The sequence below is a fragment of the Capricornis sumatraensis genome, chromosome 2, assembly GCF_032405125.1.
Source record: "Capricornis sumatraensis isolate serow.1 chromosome 2, serow.2, whole genome shotgun sequence".
Taxonomy (NCBI): Eukaryota; Metazoa; Chordata; class Mammalia; order Artiodactyla; family Bovidae; genus Capricornis; species Capricornis sumatraensis.
In genome coordinates, this window is record NC_091070.1 from 109,263,184 (window position 1) to 109,279,370 (window position 16,187).

At 41.0% G+C, this 16,187-nt stretch overlaps 1 protein-coding gene across 2 annotated transcripts in view; it reads right to left on the minus strand.

Moving 5' to 3' along the window:
• Positions 1 to 16,187, minus strand: part of ATF6 (activating transcription factor 6) — a 242,139-nt gene extending 225,952 nt beyond the window's left edge. For both annotated transcript variants that reach the window (XM_068963738.1, XM_068963737.1), the window contains exon 1: positions 16,096 to 16,187. In XM_068963738.1, coding sequence (XP_068819839.1) covers positions 16,096 to 16,147 — 52 coding nt within the window. In that variant the 5' untranslated portion in view covers positions 16,148 to 16,187. The remainder of the gene's footprint in view (positions 1 to 16,095) is intronic.

The following is a 16,187-nucleotide window of genomic DNA, read 5'->3' on the forward strand; positions in this document are numbered from 1 at the left end:
GATAGGAAAAAATATAAAAGACAAAAGAAGAGACAAAAGAGGTAGGGACGGAGCTCCGTCTCCGGAAGGGAGTCTTAAAAAGAGAGAGGTTTCCAAACACCAGGAAACACTCTCACTGCCCAGTCTGTGGCGAGCCTTGGAACCACAGAGGGCAACATAACAGGGAGGAAAAATAAATAAGTAATTAAAACCCACAGATTACGAGCCCAACAGTAACTCCCCCAGTGGAGAAGCAGCGCAGATGCCTGCACCCACCACTAGCAAGTGGGGGCTAGGCAGGGAGGAGGGGCTGCATTGCTTAGGGTAAGGACTGGGAATGCCCCGAGGGCAATCTGAGCGAACTAACTGGGCTAGCAAACCAGACTGTGGGATAGCTACTAAGCGAAAAGCCCTAACCTAAGACACCACCAGGCCCGCTCACAGAACAAAGGACTAGAGCTACGCGAAAAGCCCTAACCTGAGAGTTGGACTGTGAAGAAGGCTGAGCGCCGAAGAATTGATGCTTTTGAACTGTGGTGTTGGAGAAGACTCTTGAGAGTCCCTTGGACTGCAAGGAGATCCAACCAGTTCATTCTGAAGATCAGCCCTGGAATTTCTTTGGAAGGAATGATGCTAAAGCTGAAACTCCAGTACTTTGGCCACCTCATGTGAAGAGTTGACTCATTGGAAAAGACTCTGATGCTGGGAGGGATTGGGGGCAGGAGGAGAAGGGGACGACCAAGGATGAGATGGCTGGATGGCATCACTGACTCGATGGACGTTGAGTCTGAGTGAACTCCAGGAGTTGGTGATGGACAGGGAGGCCTGGCGTGCTGCGATTCATGGGGTCGCAGAGAGTCGGACACGACTGAGCGACTAAACTGAACTGAACTGAAGACACCGTCAGGCCTGCTCACAGAACAAGGACTGAACAGAGATAGCCGGCTGCAGACCATCCCCCTCCGGTGACAGGCAGCCAGAGCCAGAAGGGGGCAATCGCAGCCCCAGAGAGGCATTATCTACCAAACTGCAAGCAGGCTTCTTTGCTAACTAAGACTTCTTGGGGTTCTGGACAGTAAACATCCACCTGAGAAGGTTCACCGGTTGTACACCCAGAAAACCCGAGCAGCAGGGACGGGGGAGGTGATAAGTAACAGCAACCGCACTCGCCAAACACCTCATCACCTGAGCTGCTAGGACCTGGGAAGGGCACAAAACGCAGGCCCAACCAAGTCTGCGCCTCTCAGGACTACCCGAGTGCCTGAACCTAAGCGGCTTAGACCTGGGAGGTGCATGCAGCCCAGGGCCGGCCTCGGATGGTTCCCAGTGGAGCAACCTAGAGCCTGAGCAGTGTGGGCAGGGAGGGTACACGCGCCGTGAGCGGGGACAGGCAAGTGTGGCTGAAGCACTGCGAGCACACGCCAGCGTTATTTGTTTGCAGCATCCCTCCCTCCCCACAGCGCAACTGAACAAGTGAGCCTAAAAAAATGTCCACCACCGCCCCCTTTATGTCAGGGCAGAAATCAGACACTGAAGAGACCAGCAAACAGAAGAAACTAAAACAGAGGGAACCACCTTGGAAGTGACAGGTGCAATAGATTAAAACCCTGTCGTTAGTACCAACTACATAGGAAGGGGCCTAGAGATCTTGACAAATATCAGCCAGACCAAGGAACTATCTGAAAATGAACTGACCTCACAATACTCACAACAACACCAGAGAAAGTCCTAGATATATTTTTTACTATTTCTATGATCATTCTTTTTTTTTAATTTTTTAAAATTTTTAAGTCCTCTATTACTCCTTTAATTTTCACTTTTATAAACTACTATTACTTTGCAAAAAAAAGACCCTATTTTTTAAAAGCAAACTTCATACATATATATATATATATATTATAATTTTTGTGACTGTTGGTTTTTTCTCTCTTTTTTCTTCTTTTCTTTAATATTGTATTTTTGAAATTCCAAACTCTACTCTAGATTTTTAATCTTTGCTTTTTGGTATTTGTTATCAATTTTGTACCTTTAAGAACCCAATCTTCAGTACCCATTTTTACTCGGGAGCGAGATTACTGGTTTGACTGCTCTCTCCCCCTCTGGACTCTCCTTTTTCTCCACCAGATAGCCTGTGTCTCCTCCCTACCCCCTCTCTTCTCTACCCAACTCTGTGAATCTCTGTGTGTTCCAGACGGTGGAGAACACTTAGGGAACTGATTACTGGCTAGATCTGTCTCTCTTGATTTACCCCTTTTATCCTCCTGGCCACCTCTGTCTCCTTCCTCCCTCTTCTCTTCTCTGTATAACTCCATGAACATCTCTAAGCAGTCCAGTTGTGGCATGCACATAAGGAAGTGATTACTGGCTAGCTTGCTCTCTCCTCTGTTGACTCCATCTCATCTCATTCGGGTCACCTCTAACTCCCTCCTCCCTCTTCTCTTCTCCATGTAACTCTGTGAACCTCTCTGGGTGTCCCTCACTGTGGAGAAACTTTTCATCTTTACCCTAGATGTTTTAGCAACGGTGCTGTATAGAAGGAGAAGTCTGGAGACTACTGTAAAAATAAGACTGAAAACCAGAAGCAGGACGCTTAAGTCCAAACCCCGAGAACACCAGAGAACTCCTGACTCCAGGGAACATTAATTGACAGGAGCTCATCAAACGCCTCCATACCTACACTGAAACCAAGCACCATCCAAGGGCCAACAAGTTCCAGAGCAAGACATACCACTCAAATTCTCCAGCAACACAGGAACACAGCCCTGAGCTCCAAGATACAGGCTGTACAAAGTTACTTCAAAACCACTGACATCTCATAACTCATTACTGGACACTTCATTGCACTCCAGAGAGAAGAAATCCAGCTCCACCCACCAGAACACCGACACAAGCTTCCCTAACCAAGAAATCTTGACAAGCCACCTGTACAGCCCCACCCACAGCAAGGAAACTCCACAATAAAGAGAACTCCACAAACTGCCAGAATACAGAAAGGACACCCCAAACTCAGCAATATAAACGTGATGAAGAGACAGAGGAATACCCAGCAGGTAAAGGAACAGGATAAATGCCCACCAAACCAAACAAAAGAAGAAAAGATAGGGAATCTACCTGATAAAGAATTCCAAATAATGATAGTGAAAATGATCCAAAATCTTGAAATCAAAATGGAATCACAGATAAATAGCCTGGAGACAAGGATTGAGAAAATGCAAGAAAGGTTTAACAAGGACCTAGAAGAAATAAAAAAGAGTCAATATATAATGAATAATGCAATAAATGAGATAAAAAACACTCTGGAGGGAACAAATAGTAGAATAACGGAGGCAGAAGATAGGATTAGTGAAATTGAAGATAGAATGGTAGAAATAAATGAATCAGAGAGAAAAAAAGAAAAACGAATTAAAAGAAATGAGGACAATCTCAGAGACCTCCAGGACAGTGTTAAATGCCCCAACATTCGAATCATAGGAGTCCCAGAAGAAGAAGACAAAAAGAAAGACCATGAGAAAATACTTGAGGAGATAATACTTGAAAACTTCCCTAAAGTGGGGAAGGAAATAATCACTCAAGTCCAAGAAACCCAGAGAGTCCCAAACAGGATAAACCCGAGGCAAAACACCCCAAGACACATATTAATCAAATTAACAAAGATCAAACACAAAGAACAAATATTAAAAGCAGCAAGGGAAAAACAACAAATAACACACAAGGGGATTCCCATAAGGATAACAGCTGATCTTTCAATAGAAACCCTTCAGGCCAGGAGGGAATCTCAAGACATACTTAAAGTGATGAAAGAAAATAACCTACAGCCCAGATTACTGTACCCAGCAAGGATCTCAATCAAATATGAAGGAGAAATCAAAAGCTTTACAGACAAGCAAAAGCTGAGAGAATTCAGCACCACCAAACCAGCTCTCCAACAAATGCTAAAGGATATTCTCTAGACAGGAAACACAAAAAGGGTGTATAAACTCGAACCCCAAACAATAAAGTAAATGGCAATGGGATCATACTTATCAATAATTACCTTAAACGTAAATGGGCTGAATGCCCCAACCAAAAGACAAAGACTGTCTGAATGGATACAAAAATAAGACCCCTATATATGTTGTCTACAAGAGACCCAAATCAAAACAGGGGATACATACAGACTGAAAGGGAAGAGCTGGAAAAAGATTTTCCATGCAAATAGAAACCAAAAGAAAGCAGGAGTAGCAATACTCATATCAGATAAAATAGTCTTTAAAACAAAGACTGTGAAAAGAGACAAAGAAGGACACTACATAATGATCAAAGGATCAATCCAAGAAGAAGACATAACAATTATAAATATATATGCACCCAACATAGGAGCACTGCAATATGTAAGACAAATGCCAACAAGTATGAAAGGGGAAATTAACAATAACACAATAATAGTGGGAGACTTTAATACCCCACTCACACCTATGGATAGATCAACTAAACAGAAAATTAACAAGGAAACACAAACTTTAAATGATACCATAGACCAGTTAGACCTAATTGATATCTATAGGATATTCACCCCCAAACAATGAATTTCACCTTTTTCTCAAGTGCACACGGAACCTTCTCCAGGACAGATCACATCCTGGGCCATAAATCTTGCCTTGGTAAATTCAAAAAAATGAAAATCATTCCAAGCATCTTTTCTGACCACAATGCAGTAAGATTAGATCTCAATTACAGGAGAAAAACTATTAAAAATTCCAACATATAGAGGCTGAACAACACACTGCTGAATAACCAACAAATCACAGAAGAAATAAAAAAAAAGAAATCAAAATATGCATAGAAATGAATGAAAATGAAAAGACAACAAGCCAAAACCTGTGGGACACTGTAAAAGCAGTGCTAAGCGGAAAGTTCATAGCAATACAGGCATACCTCAAGAAACAAGAAAAAGTCAAATAAATAACCTAACTCTACACCTAAGGCAACTAGAAAAGGAAGAAATGAAGAACCCCAGGGTTAGTAGTAGGAAAGAAATCTTAAAAATTAGGGCAGAAATAAATGATAAAGAAACAAAAGAGACCATAGCAAAAACCAACAAAGCCAAAAGCTGGTTCTTTGAAAGGATAAATAAAACTGACAAACCATTAGCCAGACTCATCAAGAAACAAAGGGAGGAAAATCAAATCAAAAATTAGAAATGAAAATGGAGAGATCACAACAGACAACACAGAAATACAGAGGATCATAAGAGATTACTATCAGCAATTATATGCCAATAAAATGGACAACGTGGAAGAAATGGAAAAATTCTTAGAAAAGTACAACTTTCCAAATCTGAACCAGGAAGAAATAGAAAATCTTAACAGACCCATCACAAGCCTGGAAATTGAAACTGTTATCAGAAATCTTCCAGCAAACAAAAGCCCAGGCTTCACAGCTGAATTCTACCAAAAATTTCAAGAAGAGCTAACACCTATCCTACTCAAACTCTTCCAGAAAATTGCAGAGGAAGGTAAACTTCCAAACTCATTCTATGAGGCCACCATCACCCTAATACCAAAACCTGACAAAGATGCCACAAAAAAAAGAAAACTACAGGCCAATATCACTGATGAACATAGATGCAAAAATCCTTAACAAAATTCTAGCAATCAGAATCCAACAACACATGAAAAAGATCCTATACCATGACCAAGTGGGCTTTATCCCAGGGATGCAAGGATTCTTCAATATCCACAAATCAATCAATGTAATAAACAAATTGAAAAATAAAAGCCACATGATTATCTCAATAGATGCAGAGAAAGCCTTTGACCAAATTCAACATCCATTTATGATAAAAAAACTCTCCAGAAAGCAGGAAGAGAAGGAACATACTTCAACATAATAAAAGCTATATATGACAAACCCACAGCAAACATTATCCTAAATAGTGAAAAATTGAAAGTATTTCCCCTAAAGTCAGGAACAAGACAAGGGTGCCCACTTTCACCACTATTCAACACAGTTTTGGAAGTTTGGGCCACAGCAATCAGAGCAGAAAAAGAAATAAAAGGAATCCAAATTGGAAAAGAAGAAGTAAAACTCTTACTGTTTGCAGATGATATGATCCTCTACATAGAAAACCCTAAAGACTCCACCAGAAAATTACTAGAGCTAATCAATGAATATAGCAAGCCTGCAGGATATAAAATCAACACACAGAAATCTCTTGCATTCCTATACACTAATAATGAGAAAATAGAAAGAGAAATTAAGGAAAAAATTCCATTCACCATTGCAACGAAAAGAATGAAATACTTAAGAATATATCTACCTAAAGAAACTAAAGACCTATATATACAAAACACTGGTGAAAGAAATCAAAGAGGACACTAATAGATGGAGAAATATACCATGTTCATGGATTGGAAGAATCAATATAGTGAAAATGAGTATACTACCCAAAGCAATCTATAGATTCAGTGCAATCCCTATCAAGCTACTAACAGTATTTTTCACAGAACTAGAACAAATAATTTCACAATTTGTATGGAAATACAAAAAACCTCAAATAGCCAAAGCTATCTTGAGAAAGAAGAATGGAACTGGAGGAATCAACCTGCCTGACTTCAGGCTCTACTACAAAGCCACAGTCATCAAGACAGTATGGTATTGGCACAAAGACAGAAATATAGATCAATGGAACAAAATAGAAAGCCTAGAGATAAATCCACACACCTATGGACACCTTATCTTTGACAAAGGAGGCAAGAATATACAATGGATTAAAGACAATCTCTCTAACAAGTGGTGCTGGGAAAACTGGTCAACCACTTGTAAAAGAATGAAACTACAACACTTTCTAACACCATACACAAAAATAAACTCAAAATGGATTAAAGATCTAAACGTAAGACCAGAAACTATAAAACTCCTAGAGGAGAATATAGGCAAAACACTCTCTGACATAAATCACAGCAGAATCCTCTATGATCCACCTCCCAGAGTATCAGAAATAAAAGCAAAAATAAACAAATGTGACCTAATTAAACTTAAAAGTTTCTGCACAACAAAGGAAACTATAAGCAAGGTGAAAAGACAGCCTTCAGAATGGGAGAAAATAATAGCAAATGAAGCAACTGACAAACAACTAATCTCAAAAATATACAAGCAACTCCTGCAGCTCAATTCCAGAAAAATAAACGACCCAATCAAAAAATGGGCCAAAGAACTAAACAGACATTTCTCCAAAGAAGACATACAGATGGCTAACAAACACATGAAAAGATGCTCAACATCACTCATTATCAGAGAAATGCAAACCAAAACCACAATGAGGTACCATTTTACGCCAGTCAGAATGGCTGTGATCCAAAAGTCTACAAGCAATAAATGCTGGAGAGGGTGTGGAAAAAAGGGAACCCTCTTAACTGTTGGTGGGAATGCAAACTAGTATAGCCACTATGGAGAACAGAGTGGAGATTCCTTAAAAAACTGGAAATAGAACTGCCTTATGACCCAGCAATCCCACTGTTGGGCATACACACCAAGGAAACCAGAATTGAAAGAGACACATGTACCCCAATGTTCATCGCAGCACTGTTTATAATAGCCAGGACATGGAAGCAACCTAGATGTCCATCAGCAGATGAATGGATAACAAAGCGGTGGTAAATATACACAACGGAATATTACTCAGCCATTAAAAAGAATACATTTGAATCAGTTCTAATGAGGTGGATGAAACTGAAGCCTATTATACAGAGTGAAGTAAGACAGAAAGAAAAACACCAATACAGTATACTAATGCATATATATGGAATTTAGAAAGATGGTAACGATAACCCTGTATGCGAGACAGCAAAAGAGACACAGATGTATAGAACAGTCTTTTGGACTCAGTGGGAGAGGGACAGGGGATTTGGGAGAATAGCACTGAAACATGTATATCATATATGAAATGAATCGCCAGTCAAGGTTTGATGCATGATACTGGATGCTTGGGGATGGTGCACTGGGATGACCCAGAGAGATGGTATGGGGAGGGAAGAGGGAGGGGAGTTCAGGATGGGGAACACGTGTATACCTGTGGCGGATTCATGTTGATGTATGGCAAAACCAATACAATATTGTAAAGTAATTAACCTCCAATTAAAATAAATTTATATAAAAAAGAAAAAATAATAATTAAAAAAATAAAGTGAGCCCATAAAAACATAGGATGTTACTGGGAATTGGGATTTCCACAGGAGGAAAAGAGAAATGAAAGTATATAATACAAGAAGAAAAAAAACTTTCAATACTATATAATGCAAGAAAAAAACTTGCAAAAGTATATAATGCCAGAAGAGAAAGAACTCTGTCTGTGCTACTGTCTTTGAAGTGTGAGTATTAGTACAAATTCATGCTTTCTAAAAACACGTATTTCCTTTTTCTTAGGAAATACACAGTGAAGTGTTTGGGAGTTTCATATTATTTGCAACCTGCTTTCAGATGATGAAAGAAAAGGAAGTGTTCATAATACTAAGAGAGAAAGCAAGTATGGCAGGATGTCAACAGATGATAAATCTAGATAAGGAGAATATAGGTTATCGCAATACTGATCTTTTAACTTTTCTGTGGTTTGCTGATACTTTAAAAAACTGATACTGGGTTGATAAGTACACTTGTATATCTACAGAATATCTTAGAAAGATCCATAAGGAAGTGGTGGTATTGGTTACCTATGAAATATCTCTGAAATTTACTGCCAACTTCTATGTCTTTTTCACCAATCCCACACTACCATTTAGATTACTACTATTTAACAGTAGTAAACTATGGTAGCTATTCGGTCTCATTTGCTTAGCACACTTTCCCACCTGACAGCCACTTTGACCACTTATTTATTCCTTTACTTCTTATAAGATGAGAAATGGCCACTGGAAATCAGTGGTGACCTTAGAAAGAGCTGTTTTGGCAAAGCAGTAGAGCCTGACTGCAGTGGGTTCAAGAGACAATGGAAAAAGAGAAACTGGAGTCAGCGAGCATGGACATTTTCTAAAAAAGAATTCTGCTGTGAAATAAAAGAGAGAAATGTGGCAGTTAGTTAGAAGGGAAGTAACACTTGAAGTGGGTTTGGGGTTTTTCTTTTTTTTTTTTTCACTCTAGATAGGAGAAGCAACTACATGCAGGGAGGGAAATGATGATTCAAGGAACAGAAGGACGAAGAGTTTGAGCAATATTCTTGAATAAAGAAGGAGGACTCTGAGGCACACATGGAAGTGATCGGCTCTCTCATTCCCACCAACAGAAGAGAAGCAAATATGCAGGTACACGGATGGGCAAATAAGGTAGTAGGACGCTGTGGCAGTTCTCTTCTGATTCAAAGGATTCAGGAAGAGGTGCTGGAGGTTTGAAGAGAAAAGAAGCTTCACAAAAACAACCATCAGAGTGAGAGGACCAGGGACATATGATCAGCTGGGTAATACTTAATCAAAGGTCTATTTCAGGTTAGAACCATAAATTTAGTGACACCAGTCGGCATGGTTGAGTTTTCTTTTTTTCAGCCACTTTCAGCTATTGGAGGGCATTCATGGAGTAGGCAGAGTTAGATTTAACAAGGCTGTCGTTGATCAAAGAGAGAATTACAAAGCAGGAGAGAGACAAAGAATATTGAGGGTATGAGGCAATGGTTAGAGACTGTCCATGTAATGTAAACTGGATAAGGGGAAAGTGATAACATAAAGGGGATGAGGGACAAGGAAAAGACGACAGAATCTCAGCAGGGCTGAAGGTGCCACTGGATCACTAAATAGAGTGAGCCAGTAAGACGGAAGGTGATGGCTAGAGTGGGATGTTTGAAACTGAGATTATGTTATTAGTCACAACTAGATTGAGGCTTATGACAGGGAAAGCAAATGGCTAAGACAGGGTGGAAGGTGGAGAGGAGACCCAGGAAATGAGAGGTCAAGGTGTTTGAAGGATCTTCTCTGAGAAGGCTTCCCTGGTGGCTCAGACAGTAAAGCCTGCAAGGCAGGAGACTGGGGTTCAATCCCCTGGAGAAGGGAATGGCAACCCACTCCAGTACTCTTGCCTGGACAATCCCATGGACAGAGAAGCCTGGTAGGTTACAGTCCATGGGGTCGCAAAGAGTCAGACATGACTGAACAACTTCACTTTTTTTTCTTTCTTTTTTTCTTTCTTTCTTGGAGAATACTGAAATCAGCCAAGAATCTTGATGGAAGGAGTGTTGAAGTAAGTGACAATAAGTTCAGAACTAAATTTTTTTCAAAATGTGAGGGAGAGTGAACCAGAAATCAGAAGACTATAACAGGGACAGGTAGAGGAGAGCATGTGAGACAATGTGAAACTTAAGCCAGGATGTGGATTTTTTTAGGGAAGATGAACAGTGAATGATCAAAAAGCAGCAATGAAGAACAAGAAAGACAGCTAATCCACCTTCAGAGACCCTAATGGTGCAACGGTTTTGAGAATGAAAACAGCAACCATTCAGTAGGACTTCAGGGGAAAAGTGTGATCAGGGGTGTCAGGTATTGGTCAACACAGGAAGGCAAGGAGAACTTTCACAGAAGACGCTGAAGTTATCAAAGAAACCACAGTGGCAGAACAAAGCTTCTGATCTTGGTACATATATCTTATACGTGGTCAAAAAAAAAAAAAAACAAGTGGCTTTTGCGCAAATGTAAGAAAAAGAAGGAGAGAGTAAGGGAGGTAGGAAGGAAAGAGAAGAGGAAAGATATACAAATGCCAAACACAATTTATGAAAAGATGCTCCACATCACATGTTATCAGGGAACTACAAACTAAAATAATGAGATGCCACTACACATCTATTAGGATAGCTAAAACCGGAAACACTGGCAACAACCAAGCGTCAGCAAGGACTGGAGCAACAGGAGTATCCAATCACTACTGGCAGTAATGCAAAATGGCATAACCACTTTGGAAGACAGGTTGACAGTTTCTTACAAAACTGGACATACTCTTACTGTGTGATCCAGCCATCATGCTCCTTGGTATTTATCCAAATGATATGAAAATGTATGTCCACATAAAAAGCTGTGTGTGGGAGCCCCCTGGTCTGGTGGTTAGGAATCAGCACTTTCATAGCCATGGCCTGGGTTCAGTCCCTAGCGAGGGAACTGAGATCCCACAAGCTCCACGGCACAGCAAAAAAAAAAAAAAAAGCTGCACATGAATATTTATAGCAGGTTTATATATAACTGCCAACATTTGAAAGCAACCAAACTGTTTTTCAGCAGGTAAATGGATAAACAAACTGTGTGCCTTGAACCAAACCGTGTTCCCCCGAAATTTATAAGCTGAAGCCCCCGATATGACTGCATCCAGAGGTAGGGTGGTATTTAGGAGGTAATCAAGCTTAAATGAGGGTACAAGTGTGGGGCCCTAATCTGCTAGAACTGTGGCCTCATAAAACTAAGAGCTAGAGCTATCTACCTACCTCTCTCTCTCCTTCCCTCCTTCTTTCCCCTTCCACCCCTCTGCCTTGTGAGGACACAGCAAAAAGATGGCTGCCTTTAAGTCAGGAAGAGAGGTCTCACCAGAACTTGGCCATGCTGGCACCTGAAGTGGGACTTCAGCCTCCAGAACTGTCAGAAAACAAATTTGTATTGTTTAAGCTGCCTAGGTATTTTGTTATGGGAGCCCAAAAGACACTGTGGTACATCCACAAAATGGAATACTATTCAGTGCTGAAAAGAAATGAGTTATCAGGCCACTAAAAGACAGAGGGATCTTAAATGCATTTTGCCAAATGAAAGAAGCCAATTTGAAAATGCTACATACTGTATCATTCCAATAATATGACATTCTGCAAAAGGCAAAACTAGGAGACAGTGGAAAGATCAGTGGCTGTAGAGGGCTTTGGAGGAAGGAGGCAGAGATAAATAAGTGGAGCACAGGGAATTTTTTTAGGGCAGCATAACTACTTCATATGATATTATAATAGTAGATACTGATATTATGCATTTGTCAAAACCCACAGAACGAACACAGAGAAAGCAAGGGACTTTCAGAAAAACATCTGCTTCATTGACTATGTGAAAGCCTTTGACTGCGTGGATCACAACTGTGGAAAATTCTTAAGGAGATGGGAATACCAGACCACCTAACGTGCCTTCTGAGAAATCTGTATATAGGTCAAGAAGCAACAGTCATAACTGGACATGGAACAACCAACTAGTTCAAAATTGGGAAAGGAGTGTAAGGCTGTATATTGTCATCCTACTTATTTAATTTCTATGCAGAATACATCATGGGAAATGCCAGGCTGGATGAATCACAAGTTGGAATCAAGATTCCCAGGAAAAATATCAACAACGTTAGATATGCATATGACACCAATGGCAGAAAGTGAAGAAGAACTAAAGAACCTCTTAATGAGGATGAAAGAGGAGAATGAAAAAGCTGGCTTGAAACTCAACATTAAAAAAACTAAGATCATGGCATCCGATCCCATCACTTCATGGCAAATAGAAGGGCATAAACAGGAAGCAATGATAGATTTCCTTTTCTTGGGCTCCAAAATCATTACAGATGGTAGCTACAGCCATGAAAGTAAGAGACGCTTGTTCCTTGGAAGGAAACCTATAACAACCAAGACAGTGTATTAAAAAGCAGAGACATCACTTTGCCAACAGAAATCCATAAAGTGAAAGTTACGGTTTTTCCAGCAGCCACATATGGATGTGTGAGGTGGGTCATAAAGAAGGCTAAGCACCAAAAAAATTGATGATTTTGAATTACGGTGCTGGAGAAGACTCTTAAGAGCTCCTTGGACTGCAAGGAGATCAAACCAGTCAATCCTAAAGGAAATGAACTCTAAATATTCATTGGAAGGACTGTTGCTGAAGCTGAAACTCTGATATTTTGGCCACCTGATATGAAAAGCCAACTCACTGGAAAGACCCTGATGCTTGGAAAGATTGAAGGCAAAAGGAAAAGCGGGTGGCAGACCATGAGATGGTTAGAGAGCATCACTGACTCAATGGACATGGATCTGAGCAAATTCTGACGCCGTGCAGGGCAGAGGAATCTGGCATGCTATAGTCCATGGTGCTGCAAAGAGGTGGATAGGACTTAGCAACTCAAAAACAACAAAAAAACAACACAGAATGAACAGAGTGAATCTTAATATAAACTATGGACTTTAGTTAATGATAATGTATCAATACTGGCCCATGCTGCTACTGCTGCTGCCAAGTCGCTTCAGTCATGTCTGACTCTGTGTGACCCCATAGACGGCAGCCCACCAAGCTCCCCCGTCCCTGGATTCTCCAGGCAAGAACACTGGAGTGGGTTGCCATTTCCTTCTCCAATGCATGAAAGTGAAAAGTGAAAGTGAAGTCGCTCAGTGGTGTCCAACTCTTAGTGACCCCATGGACTGCAGCCTACCAGGCTCCTCTGTCCATGGGATTTTCCAGACAAGAGTACTGGAGTGGGGTGCCATTGCCTTCTCCAACTGGCGCATGAACTGTACCAAATATACTCCATTAATGCAAGATGCTACCAATAAGGGAAACTTGGGGGTGGGGAAACTCTGTACTAACCCCTCAATTATTCTGTAAATCTAAAACTGTACTAAAAATAAGTTCTATCAAGTACTTAAAAATAATTACACTGAAATGGAATTTCAGCATCCATAAATAAATTTGTTCTGGAGCGGGGCCATGCTCAGTTTGTACCGCCCATGGCTGCTTTCATACGGCAACTGGCAGAACTGAGGAGCTGGGACAGAGACCGCATGATCACAAAAGCCCAACAACATTTACTGTCTAGACCTGTACAGAAAACTCTGACAGGGCCTCTCTAAACTTCATTACCCAGCATCAAAGGAATACACACATCTTGTCATAGGCTGTTCTGAGTAAGCCATTTTTAATTATTCAAAGTTGTTAGAATCACAAGTTCTAATTACATGATCTGATTTTAAAATTTTAACTGGCTAGCTTGGCTTAGAGAATTTTTGTGCCCTCTAGTGGGAAAGACTGGGAGAAGGCAATGGCACCCCACTCCAGTACTCTTGCCTGAAAAATCCCATGGACGGAGGAGCCTGGTGGGCCGCAGTTCATGGGGCCGCTAAGAGTGAGACATGACTGAGCAACTTCACTTTCACTTTTCACTTTCATGCATTGGAAAAGGAAATGGCAACCCACTCCAGTGTTCTTGCCTGGAGAATCCCAGGGACGGGGGAGCCTGGTGGGCTGCCATCTATGGGGTTGCACAGAGTCAGACACGACTGAAGCGACTTAGCAGCAGCAGCAGCTTCTAATATAGGAAAAAAATCAAATCAGTGAAGTACCTGAACACCCAAAATGGCAACTCCCAGAAAAAGAACCCACATTCTACTGAGAAATGCTAGCAGAAAGTAACCTTTCACTCCAGCGCCTGCAAAACCTATACTACTTACTGAACACCTGAGGAATCAGAAGTAAAACGTTCTATCAGGAGAAGATTTAACAGTGTCAAAAGACAAGCTTGGAAAACCATGGGAAATGGCATATTCAGGGAGGGGCAGGGCAAGACACCCGAGCTGAGTCAGTGAACCTACTACAAAGAACTGAATGATCTGTTAAAGAACATTAAGAGTAGGAGTCAACAGACAAAATTAGTAAAGAAAATGCAGCCTGAGTATCAGAAAACATAATAATGCTATCAGGAAGTATCCCACAGTTATAGTTTAAGAAACATCATGATCATATAATAGCTAACTAGCTGAGGAAATAGATCCTAACTATCCAATATACTAGATTCATTAATAACTCGGGGTAGCTTGGTAAGAATCAAATGTGCAGAAATAATTTAGGAAAGCAATATAAAATAGTGACTAAGTTAACAGGCTTTGGAGGTAGACAAACGTAGTTCTTATCCTGCTTCTGACACTCACTAGTTATAAGACTTTGAGCATTCATTTTCTCTCAGCTTCAGTTTCCTTATCTGTGCATCTAAGAGCTTAGCAGAGCACCTCACACAAAATGTTTAATAAATGACAATTGTTCCTATTGTAATAGGAATATATTTTCCAAAGCCAAATATATTTTCCCAAGCCAAATACAGTAGGCTTATACTGTATAAGATTATACTAGACTTATACTACTTACACTACAAGTACACTCTTAGACAGTCTAGTTTTTCCAACAACTCAGAAAATCTACCCAAGGATTGAAATAAATCTCTAACAGTATATAATTTAAGAGAAGTTCTGCCCTTGGAAAATCAAACGAGAACTTCAGTTCAACAAAGAGAACTGAGATTACACTCTTGCTACTGACAATGATGGTCCAATGAAAAGACGGTCAGTCTGTATTTCCCTCAAATTTTAAAGGTGATGAATGGTGTAGGTTTTAGGTTTGCTAAAGGACTCATTCCGGGAAGTATACAACTCCAAATTCACACTGAAGCTCAAGAACAGTGTAAGTACTACTCTGCTAAGGTAAGAATATTACTATCTTTATAAGGTAAGGACAAGTTTTCTTTAAACAAACTGGATGATAAAGCTTCTCTACTCTTCTTTCGACTACATTCCATTCCTACTCTTCCTGCCACAAAACCAAACAAAATATCCATAACAAGCAAATTCGGAATTGTATCCGGAGAGCAATCAGGATTATACCCATTTATAAGCGTTAGGTGTAGATGAACAGCAACCTGAGGTCAGGTGCCAGGGTGCTTTGCTTCCCCGCCAATATGGACATCAGCCTCGATCAATAGTGGAAGCTCAGAAAAGGCTTGTCTTCTTTCAGACACACCAAACGTGTACATACACGCACAAACATTCCACGGCAAGCATCGCCCACATCGCACACTCTGAGAATAAACCTGGCAGCCTTTTTGGCCATCCTGCCCTAAGCTTCCTAATGACGTCGTATTCGCCGCACCAAATCATCACCTGGTACTTTCCCAGAGGAAACAGCCAAACACGATAGTAATTCCAGTCAGGTAGTATTTTACACTCATGTCGCCAGGACAGACACCGACAGGTTCTGCTATACTCTCCTAGGACCACGGACGGAAGCGATGAGTGACCCTCGCTTCCCCGACAGGATTCGTCCACACCTGTCACCGAGAGGGCGCGGAAGCAGGGAGGAAGAAACCTGGAGCCCCCCCGACACAGTCTCAGATCCCACTCACCCCAGTCTTCATCCGGCCGGTGAGGGAGTCCCGGACTAAAAGGTGACTCCATGGTGCCGGCAACGCCAGCCGGCTCCCCCGAAACACACGTT